This window comes from Drosophila busckii, chromosome 3R, assembly GCF_011750605.1.
Source record: "Drosophila busckii strain San Diego stock center, stock number 13000-0081.31 chromosome 3R, ASM1175060v1, whole genome shotgun sequence".
NCBI classification, from domain to species: Eukaryota; Metazoa; Arthropoda; class Insecta; order Diptera; family Drosophilidae; genus Drosophila; species Drosophila busckii.
Window position 1 is genome coordinate 20063684 of NC_046607.1, and position 11753 is coordinate 20075436.

General features: G+C 41.2%; 1 protein-coding gene across 4 annotated transcripts in view; it reads left to right on the forward strand.

Moving 5' to 3' along the window:
• Positions 1–11753, forward strand: part of LOC108603338 (filamin-A) — a 24437-nt gene continuing 12684 nt past the window's right edge. The window contains exons 1-9 of one of the 4 annotated variants that reach the window (XM_017992063.1): positions 1–715; positions 1721–2039; positions 7509–7653; positions 7726–8061; positions 8441–8455; positions 9179–9270; positions 9331–10623; positions 10679–11065; positions 11180–11746. In XM_017992063.1, the coding sequence (XP_017847552.1) occupies positions 233–715; positions 1721–2039; positions 7509–7653; positions 7726–8061; positions 8441–8455; positions 9179–9270; positions 9331–10623; positions 10679–11065; positions 11180–11746 (3637 nt within the window). In that variant the 5' untranslated portion in view covers positions 1–232. The remainder of the gene's footprint in view (positions 716–1720; positions 2040–7508; positions 7654–7725; positions 8062–8440; positions 8456–9178; positions 9271–9330; positions 10624–10678; positions 11066–11179; positions 11747–11753) is intronic. The other 3 variants (XM_017992064.1, XM_017992066.1, XM_017992067.1) reach the window with 3 other exon arrangements.

The window sequence follows — 11753 nt, forward strand, 5'->3', positions numbered from 1 at the left end:
CAATTGATTCGAATTCAACGGTCAAAGCCAAGTGTGACCGTATGTGAGTAACATAAAAATACCACGAGAGCAACAGCGCGATAACCAACAATCGAGAGCGGAGAGAGAGAGAGAGAGAGAGCGCGCCAGCGAGAAAAGCGTGATAACCAACGCTCTCTGATCAAAAGCAACAGCAAAACAAAAAGAAATAACAACAACAACCACAGTAACAATAAAGAGAAACAGCAACAAGATGAGCAACAATAAACCGGCCGTCAAAATGTACAACGATCAACAGGTGATGTTAGTTAACGGGAGTGCGCTGAACAGTAAAGACGTCGTCGTCGAGCGGCAGCAAAGAAATCCAGCTGTAGCAAATAATATTAACAAGAGTAATAATAGTAGAGCCCAACAGATCAGTGGCGGTGCGGTTGTTCCTGTTGGCGAGTTATTAGTGCAAAACGCGAATTATACAAACGGAAGCGGTCAAACGACACAGGCGACAATATATTTAAATCACAGCAACAACAACAACAACATAAGAAAGAACCCGCCAAATTTGCAGTCAAACAATAACGCGTGTGTTTATAGCAATAACAACAACAACAACAACAACAACGGGAACGGGAATAGCAACAACTGCAGCAATTTAAGTTTCTACGCACAGCAGCCAGCAACAAATTACAACGATAACTACAATAACAACTACGAGCCGGCGTTTTATCAACAAGTGCAGGTGCGCGTTCTTTTCTCCTCAGTTGGCTTAAAATTAAAGCTTATTTAAACCTTTTTAGTTAGCGGTGGGCGCTACAGTATTATTTCTTTTAATTGCAAATATTTTTACATTGCGTTTTGTCGCTCGCAGACATTTCGCAATTAATGAAAATGTTAATGAACTTCACACGCTGCTCAGCAAGCGCAGCAAATACCAAATACATACAAACATGCTTGTATGTGTGTGTGTTTGTTATGTGGCGTCGCCTTAGCTTCATTTCTTTCTCTAGCCCTTTTCTCGCCAGACGTCTACTCTATTTGCGGCGAGCTAAACACACACACACGCTCACACACCAACACAAACATACATACATATGTGAACTTAACTCGTCCACTCGTTGCCGCTTTTATTCAACTTCTTGTTGTTGGTGACGTTCTTTATATTTTGGGCGTTTATTCGTTTGCTTTTAGAACTTGTGCATACCCTACACACACACTTAAAATTTTATGTTTCATGGGAATTGAATAAAAAAAAACAGTTGCTTTTACGACAAATTAAAAACAAATTCTAACACCACCGTTTGAGTAGTAAATTATTCATATCTATGCATATGAGTAGAGTTATGTATGTAAATGAGAGAAGTGTATTTTAATTTCGCTGCAGCTTTGGGCCTCAAGCTGTGGAAAGTTTACCGCATGTCCACTTAGCTGCTGTGCCTGCTTATGTGTGAGTGTGTGTGTGTGTTGGCGTGTGTGTGAGACTAAAAACTGGAACAAGCCGGCGGCGTGTCCAGCGCCCATGATAGGCCACACCTTGTCAGCTTAGATCGCAACGAATTCAATTTGAACCACTCTGCAGCCTCTCGCAGTGCCCACAAAAGCGATTGACAGCAGTTGGGAATATGCATTTCGCATTAAGTGGTTTCTCCAGTTAAATCCAACACCCACCACATTAGCTTGCATTTCATACGCACAAACAAACAAACATACATACATACAAACATATATTAATGCACATAACCCACAGTCGGAACAATACGAGGAGAACTTCGACGAAGACATGGAGGCTGAACGTGATCTTGCCGAGGATGCGCAATGGAAGAAAATCCAACAGAATACCTTTACACGCTGGGCCAATGAGCACTTGAAGACCATTGATCGCTCCATCAACAATCTGGAAACGGATCTCTCCGATGGTCTGCGTTTAATAGCGCTCATCGAGGTGCTGTCCCAGAAACGTTTGCCCAAACATAATAAACGCCCAACATTCCGCAGCCAGAAATTGGAGAATGTCTCAGTTGCGCTGAAATTCCTGCAAGATGAGGGCATTAAAATTGTTAATATTGGTGAGTAAGCAAAATCTGATTTATCTATAGTGATATCGATTTCTAAGAATTCGCAGCGCGTCACGTTGCCCGGCCCAATTGGCCATGAGACAAACTTCTCTAACAACACCAATGAATAAATAATTAGTTGCATAATAAAATATTATCAACTTTAAGCACGCAGCAGATAAAGCAAAAAGCAAAAGTCTTGGCATATTTTCAAAGTTAACGTCTCTCTACACTGCATTCCAAGCTAAGCGTTTTGTCTGTACTTCTATATAATGTGTATATTATTGTTAATTTTTATATTTCAATGTCTCTCTAAAAAACAACAAATGATGTCATATGGCGCTCAGTACAGACTCAATGCGAGTTTTACTTTCATTTGTTAAACAAATTGTGTGCATAATTGAGATAGAGTATGACAAATTTAGTTGCAGTTGTTTGCACAGGTGAATGCGTTTAAAGTGAGCTCATAACATTATCTTAACTTGATGGTCAACAGCAGCGAAGCGTGGACAAATATTGAAGGTAACAACTCAATTGCTGTCAATGCAAGCTAACGGCATCTTCAAGCGTGCTAATTAGCATTGATTAAGAAAACTAATAAGCAACTGATACGGCTAGTTTGGGTTAAGCCGCTGATTTGTATGAGTCAGTATCAGTTATAGACTATAAAGACAGAAAGACAAGCAGCCAACTATTATATACACTTTATCAAACTAAATTTTTAAAGCAGGGTTGCAGTCAAGTTACTACTAACTATATTACAACTTATATATAAATCTGTGACTAGCTCTTCAGTTAAATGTGCTCAACTTAAGCATACACTTTAAAGTATTTAATTAGTGCAACTGTATAGAAAATTTTAAAGTGTTTATTTACTTTTGAATGCTACATCCGTGACGTAATTGATAAGACATGCATTTGTACATAAACTTCAATATCAACGGGTTGCTTTTGAGTATGCCCGTTATTCCATTAGGGCACAAACATATAGATAAGAGTTTTAGTTCAGTTTGTGTGTCTGTACATATTAAAAACCTGTTTGTCAATAATTGACAGCTACGTAAATAATGTTAACATACATATTTCAGCAGCAAGCGTTTTTTTTTACTATCAACGAATTTTTTTAAAAAATATATTGTAGAGCTAAGCAAAAAGATAAATTGTTGTCTGGTGGAGAGGCTTGAACAAATACTTTGTAGTCTGCTGTCAATTGGCACAAACACAAGTATGTGCCTGCAATCTCAATTTATCAGCATTTATTTATATTTTAGCTAATCAACATTTGGCAACTTTCGCTTTCGTTTGCAATAAATACAATTGATTGTCAATGATAAGCTCTGAAACTTATCTGTGTGCAAAGTCAGACTGTTAAAGCGAATTTCATAATTAAAATTTAATTTTTTGTGAATCATTTGCAAAATTATTGCTGTCAGCCACTTTGTTAATCTGCTCAGCTTGCATATATTTAAACAAAATAGAATCCCAGCGACTAGCTGTTGTTCAACTTTATGACTATTTATAGGAGTAACTGTTGTTCTTGACAATCTTTTGCCCAAATACATAATGAACTGAGTGTATTAGAGCCCCCCCTTCACTTTTTATCAATAGTAAAAGTTGCCGCTTAAGCTATTTCTTGGAAGTGTTTAATCCATTGCTGAATTATTGCAATAATTAATTTTAACAAGCTGCGCCTCTTCCTGTGGTAAAAGTGTGATTTATAACTGGTTTATAAAAGTTTTGCAATTTAATTTGCTTGAGCTTCAATTCAATTGAATTAGCAGCGATTTGTGACTGTGAAGATCACTTTAGCTGATATAGTTTAAAATAAAACTTAAATCCAGCAACACGTATGATAAAAACACTCGTGCGCAATAAAATGCAAAAAAAAAATAACAAATTAAAAAAAGAGATGTAAAATTTGCTAAGCAAAGAGCAGCAAGAGCCTAATACGTGCTATATACAAAAGATAAAAGTCGCTCAGTTTGCTCAATGACATCATCTGTAGCTTTCTGCGCGTTTTGAGTTTTTGAGTTTTGCTTGGTTTGCGGTCGCTGCTGCGGCTTGCAAAAAAAAAAATGTTTTTTTTTTTTGCAAGTCTTCTGCTGTTTGATTAAGTGTCTGTTAAATGTTTGTTATGTTTTGCTTATATACATAGCTATTTCTTTTCGGGAAATTGTATAACGTAGCTCAATTTGTCACAGACAATTGATTGTTATTGCGGATGGGGCGCTGAGTCACATTCATAAGTATTTATTTGTAATTGAGTAACATGCAGAGCAAACTCAGAGCTGACCCAATTTTTAGCGTAAACTTTGATTGCTTGTGAATAAACATAAATTCTGCTTAAGAATAAATTGTAGCTGCTAATAATTTGTTTGCTTATTAGAGCGCTTAAGTTGAGTAAAAGGCTGAGCTGAGTCTACGATAAAAATTCTTAGCTTTATGTACAGCGTCTTAAACAGTCGCCTGTGCTCGACTGTACCTACCAAATATACTGTTTGTTTGCTAAAAAACAAATTTGCACAATCTAAAGTTAATAACAACAACGAGTTTGTGACAGTTTTGTTGTTTTTCTTTTTTCAAGTGCGGCTGATTAAAACAAATATTTATGCTAGTTTATCTAAAGGGAATTTTTGTAGAGTTTCTTTGACTAAGCAGGAAGCTTAGTTAGCTCATAAATATTTATATGCTGCCTTCCGTTTTGACTGTTGCAGTCCGAAAAACTCACGTAGGTGACTCAAATTTCTGAAACATAGTTAAGCATTTCCGTTGAACACCTTTGCTAAATCACACGCCAGAAATGTGTCGATGATGTGGATGTCAATGTTCAATGCAGTCACGTATTAATCATTGCATATTTTATTACGTTATATGACGTCACTAATTAGAGACAGCTGCAGCACTTAAAATAGCAATGATGATGCTCTAGACGCTCAAATCGATTGTGCTTGGTAACCAAGTTAACGACGTCATGCGCTTGATTAAAATAGCAGCGCTGATAAGATTACAGTTTTGATTGCAACACAGTCTCAATTCTATGCAAATTGCCACTCAACTTCAATTAACCCCAAAAACTGAGAAATGAGCAACAAGTGTGCGCTGACAATGAAAAATGTGCTGTCAATTGTATGTGGCACAACGGCGCGTATACTTGTTGCAACTGCAGCCCACGCCAAAAAGCTGCCCAAAAACAAAATTCGAGTGCAACTTTCTAAGCTATGCCAACAATGTGGTAACTGTGCTTGGCACCGTTTGAGCTTGACTCTGACTCTAATTTAATTAGCAACGCGACGAGCAGCGGCAACAAAGCTTAAGCTTCAGCTTCAGCTACAGTCTATGCTACATGCCGGGGCATGATTAGGCAGACAACAACTACAACTGGTTTGCCGCAGACGCAGACACAGACACAAACACACTTAAGGTGCCGTTGGAAAAATAGCTGGAAAAATCATTGCATGCGCGTGCCTTTGTAGACTGTGACCCAAGCCGGTCTTGAGCTGTTGCTTTTGGTCTTGGTCCGATTGTAAATTAAGCTGATTTCCACAGCTCCACGCTTAACATCATAATTCTCTTGGCGGCTGCAATTTCTTTTTCCGCTCAGTCATTGCTGTTAATGCCATGTTGCCAAATTCTAGACAGCGCCAGCGCCATTTGTGGCATGTTGCAGCAACGTGTCAACTGCTTTAATATGCAAGTTTGCTTGCCAAACTATTAGCATATATCTACATTGTTTACAGCATTCTTCGACTGCTGCTGCTGCATCAGCTGAATTGACAAGCGTTTCCAGTTGCCGGCACAGTTACCACCAACTGTCTGGCTGTCATCTCAGCTTGGCACGCCAGCAACTATTGCTGTAGCTGCCTGCCTGCTGCTGCTGCTGCTGTTGTCTAATTAGCCAAATCAACGTTGGCAATTTGTCTTAGCTATGCGCCGTTTTAATTGCTGCTTTCTTTGCAAAAACAAAATATGTCAATGGACTGCCGACTGGGCCTGACTGCGCATAAAACATTTGTCATTGGGCATTGAGCATTTTTTTTTGTTCATCTAAATGGTCAACGCATTTCAAGTGACAACTGGCAACCGGCAACTGGTTTATGCCATATACAAGTGGCAGCCACTAAAGTAAACAAAGCCAAATTGTAAATTTAGCAATAATATTGTATGGGAGGTACAGGCCATAAAAAAAAACAAGAGTTAGTTACAAATACAAATATACACTGTGCAAATAAATTAAGCATTAGGCATATTTTATTTAAAATGCTTATAAAAAATAATGAAAGTAGAACAATAAAAATATTTAAAAAATTATTAGACATTTTATTGATGATAACAATTTTTAATTTGACTTTAAACATAAATATTTATTGATTGCTTGCATAAAAAATGCAAGCTGCTTGTAATAAAAATTAATAATTAGTTTTAGCAATTTATTAGTTGAAGTAATAAAGTACAATTTAAGCTATTTGGCTACAAAAATTAATAAAAAGTTATTCAAAAAATATTTTAAAAATGTATTAAATATTTTCAGTGATGCGTCTAAGTTTGGTTTGAGCTAAAAATGTTGCAGTCGTAAAATTATTTAATTAAACATTTTAAGCTGCTGGCTAAACAAATAAGGAATTTATTTTTGGCAGTGCACGCCTACATATGTGTATTTGTATGTGTATGTGTTTGTTTTATAGCCGCGCTATATCAGCAAATGGTTTAACGGCTCGTTGAGCAGCCAAAGCAGCGTCAACAGCAGCAGCAACGTTTGTTCTGCTAGCGCAAAAACAAAAAAAAAGAAAATTTTAGTTTTTATGCAAATGCAATTTAACTACGTCATTGAATATTTTTGACAAGCGTCAAGCGTTTAAAATTACAAAAGTTTCGCTCAACTTTCACGTTGATAAAACTGCAGTCAGTTGCTGTTATTGTTGTTATGGTCTTAACAACTTTTTTGTTGTTGTTGTTAGAAAGTATGCCAGCTGTGTTGTATAATCTATGCAGGCGTTGCTTAATTGTTTAATTGCCATGTTATAGATTGTTATAGATAAGCGTAGCCAACTAGAACCTTTCACTCTGCTGCGCTGTGTGTGTGTGTGACAATCAGTGCTAGGAAATCATCATAGTTCAATAAACTCACAAAAGCTTAAGCAAAACTTGTGCGTTTAACATAACAAAACGTTTGGAACTCGCTTGACTGCTTAGCTTGGCTTTGGCTTGGTCGCGTGCACATTAGCCCTGAACTTGACCAGGCCAAGTATGTGATGCAAGCCAAGGCTGGAGAGAGAGAGAGAGAGAGAGACTTGCAGCCAACTTGCTGTAACAGTTAGCTAAACATTTTTGCACATAATTGGCAGCTCAGTAGCTGACCAACAACAACAAGTTTAATATACATAAACAATTTATGACGTTTGCAATTGCCGCTAACGGTGGCAGTCATCAGCCATGTAGACATAGACATATCTACGCATCCGGTTTAACAAGTCTCTTTTGCAGACTCTTCGGATATTGTGGACTGCAAGCTGAAGCTGATACTGGGCCTTATATGGACGCTCATTCTGCACTACTCGATATCGATGCCCATGTGGGATGGCGAGGATGAGAAGCAACTGAATGGCTCGGGCCCGACGCCCAAGCAGCGGTAAGCAGCCTAAGCTTTAATCTAACTCCATATCACATGCACATTATAATTTATGTTTATTTCTGAGTGCAGCTTGCTGAATTGGATACACGCCAGAATACCCGATATGCCCATTAATAACTTCACCAATGATTGGACCACAGGCAAAGCTGTTGGCGCTTTGGTCGATGCCTGCGCGCCAGGTCTTTGCCCCGACTGGGAGCTGTGGGATCCCAAGGATGCTGTGCAGAACGCCTCCGAGGCTATGGGTCTAGCTGATGATTGGCTCAATGTGCGTCAGCTGATCAAGCCCGAGGAGCTGGTCAATCCCAATGTGGATGAGCAGTCCATGATGACGTATCTATCGCAATATCCCAATTCCAAGTTGAAGTCTGGCGCTCCACTGCGTCCCAAAACAAATCCCAATAGGTGAGTGCAGTTTAAACTAAACTTAGACTTAAGTGCAACTTAGGGCACGTTCTAAGACTCAAAACTTTAGTTTTCACTCTATTGCTTTTAACTCAAGTTGCAACTGTCGAAATTTCAAACCATGTGCTGACAACTGATCAATTTTAATCTCGTTTCTCTTTCTCTCTCTCTCTATTTCTCTCTTTTTTTATAATTTTACTATATATCGATGTATGTATGCATATTGGGCGCGATATTTTGTATTTAATTTATTGGATTATTGTTTTTGTTTTTCAACAAACCCGCTCTGCAAATATCTGTATATAAATCCAAATCTGCCCAACTACCTACCTACCAACCTATATGCCATATATATATATATTTAATGTACGACATTCAGCATTCCTCCGCCGCGGTAAGTTCGGCATGCCTTTAATTCTCTGGCTCTCTCTTTCTCTTACTCTGAGCTTGTGTTATTCGTGTTTTGGCTACTTGAATGCCTCTAAGCTGTTTTCGCTCTTGCTGCTGCCGCTGCTGCTGCTGCTGCCTGAGATTTAAATGTTCTACCAGTTTTATTTTTTATATATATTTTTTAATAATTTTTTTTTCTGCGGCTTTACCTTGAGCGCGCGTATCTAATGGATACCTCAACGCTGCTGCTGAGTGCCGACTGCCTGCTGCTATTTTGTTTGTTGTTTGCTCTTGTATGTGAATTCTTTGCTCGCGCTTTGTGCGGCTTCATTAGCGCTTTTGTTATTACCAAACTGTTAACACTAAACCAATGTTTTTTCGGCCAGCTGTAGACGCGTTCTAAGAAATTTGCGAAGCATTAGCAACAATTAACTTTTTGTATTTCTGCTATTGCTAAAACAAAAGTAGCATAAGCTAGCAGCTATAATTTTGAATAAAAGCATTGCATACTCTTAGGCTGTCGTTGAAATTTTATGTAGTGTCAACTACTTAGCAGAAATTTTATAATAATTAGCAGCTGTTGTTTTTAATATTTGGCCAATTTTAGTTGCTACAACTTACACTTTCTTTTTTTAATTCAAGTATATAACTGGCCACTTGCATGTTAATTTGATTGACACTTGCTTTGCGTTGCTTTAAACTAAATAAAACATTTTTATTTAAACAGAGTGCGTGCTTATGGTCCCGGCATTGAGCCCATTGGTCCAGTTGTGGGTGCACCTGCCAACTTTACTGTTGAAACTTTCTCAGCGGGCAAGGGTAAGTGCTATAAAATATTAAAATGTTATAAAATATTAAATATATAGTTTTTTTCATTAGGTGTTGTTGATGTGCAGATTGAGGGACCCAATGGCGTTGTGGAAAAGGCTGATGTGCGTTTCAACAACGACAAGAACTTGACCTATACCATTTCGTATATACCTAAAGCTGAGGGTTTGCATAAGGTGACTGTGCTGTACTCGGGTCGTGATATACCCAAGTCGCCGTTCCCTGTTAAGGTTGAGGGACATGCTGGCGATGCTTCGAAGGTCAAGGTTACCGGTCCTGGCATACAGCCCAGCGGTGTGACCATTAAGAAGGGCACATTCTTTGATATACTCACCAAGGATGCGGGTCGTGGTGTACCCGAGGTTATCATTATTGATCCAGCCAATCACAAGACTTCGGTGGCTGCCAAGGTGCGTCAGCTGGAGGAGGATACTTGGCGTTGTGAATATATGACAGCCATGCAGGGTTTGCATTCGGTGAATGTTTTCTATGCCGGCACGCCCATACCCAACAGTCCGTTCCCAGTGAAGGTGGCGCCGCTGTCGGATGCACGCAAGGTGCGCGTATCTGGACGTGGCCTGCAGGCAACGGGCGTGCGCGTGGGTGATGATGCGGACTTTAAGATACACACCGAGGGCGCCGGCGAGGGTGTGCCCGATGTGCGCGTCATTGGTCCCGGCGGCATGAATCAGAATGTAATGCAGTCCAAGATTGATGGCAACACCTATGAGTGCCACTATTATCCCACTAAAGAGGGACGCTATGTGGTTATGGTGACGTACAGCGGGCAGGAGGTGCCCAAGTCGCCGATTGAGGTGAAAGTGGGTCCCAAGAAGGAATCTTCGATAGTTGCTTATGGTCCAGGTTTGAGCAGCGGTGTCATTGGCTATCCCGCTGCATTTGTAGTCGAGACCAATGGAGAAACCGGCGCACTGGGCTTCACTGTGGCCGGTCCCTCGCAGGCGGAGATTGAATGCCATGACAATGGCGATGGCTCCGCTTTGGTCAAGTATCATCCCACAGCGGTGGGCGAGTATGCTGTGCATATACTGTGCGACAATGAGGATATACCCAAGTCGCCATTCATAGCGCAAATATTGCCACGCACTGACTTCCATCCTGAGCTGGTTAAGGCAAGCGGTCCGGGATTGGAGAAAAATGGCGTTACCATAAATCAAATGACCAGCTTTGATGTAGACACCAGCAAGGCGGGCAATGCGCCGCTCGATGTGGTGGTGCAGGATGTTTATGGCAACAAGTTGCCAGTGCAGCTCAAGAGCAATCCAGATGGCACCAAGAAGATCAGCTATACGCCCACATCAGGAGTGCCGCATACAGTGGAAGGTGCGTCCAACATTTGCACATTATAATGACTGAGTTTAATTTCTGTGCTTTGCAGTTAACTATGGCGGCGTCTCCACACCCAACTCGCCGCATCGCATCTATGTGGGCGTGCCTGTGGATGCAAGCAAAGTGCAGGCGTTTGGTCCTTGGCTGCAGCCTGGCGTGCGACCCAATGCGCCCACGCACTTCAATGTGGATGCGCGTGAGGCTGGCGATGCCGAGCTGAAGGTTAAGGTGGTGCATGAGGAGACCAAGCTGGATGTGCCTTGCCGCATCATCGACAACGAGGACAGCACTTACTCCGTCGAAGTCATTCCACCCATGAAGGGCGCCTATACCACAACCATGACCTATGGCGGACAGCGCGTGCCTCTGGGACAGAAAGTGGTGGTGGAGCAGACAGTGGATGTGTCCAAGATCAAAGTGGATGGACTGGAGCCCAGTAAGTAGCACATTATACAAGCATTAAGTTCATTTTACAGTTTGACATGCACTGTGCACTTGTCGTGTGGTACAAAAGTTTAAGTCTCATTCATATTTCATTCAATACCACAAGCCGCACCACTCAACAGTTTGCAGCAGTTTCGCATTATTACGCACGGACTGCCCAAGGCGGACTTGGCGGTGACCATTACCAGTCCATCGGGTAATCGCGTGAAGGCTCATATTATACCCACTGCCGAGGGATTTCTGGTGAACTTTACGCCCACACAGCTGGGCGAGTATTTGCTCAGCATTTGCTTTGGCGGCACGCCTATAACGCCACGCCCCTTCCGCCTGCAGTGTCTAACAGGCAGCGATTCCAACAAGGTGCATGCCTATGGACCGGGACTGGAGCGCGGCATTGTTGGGCAGCCAGCGGAATTTATGATCGATACACGTGGCGCGGGCCAAGGCGGCTTGGGCGTCACCGTCGAGGGTCCCTGCGAGGCTGCGATCAATTGCCGCGACAACGGCGACGGCACCTGCAATGTGGCCTATCTGCCCACCGAGGCCGGCGACTATAGCGTCAATATAACCTTCAATGAGCGCCACATACAGGGCTCGCCCTTTCAGCCGCTGATTGTGCCGCTGCCCAATCTGAAGAATACGCGCGTCAGCGGCATTGGCATACAGCCGCATGGTAGGAG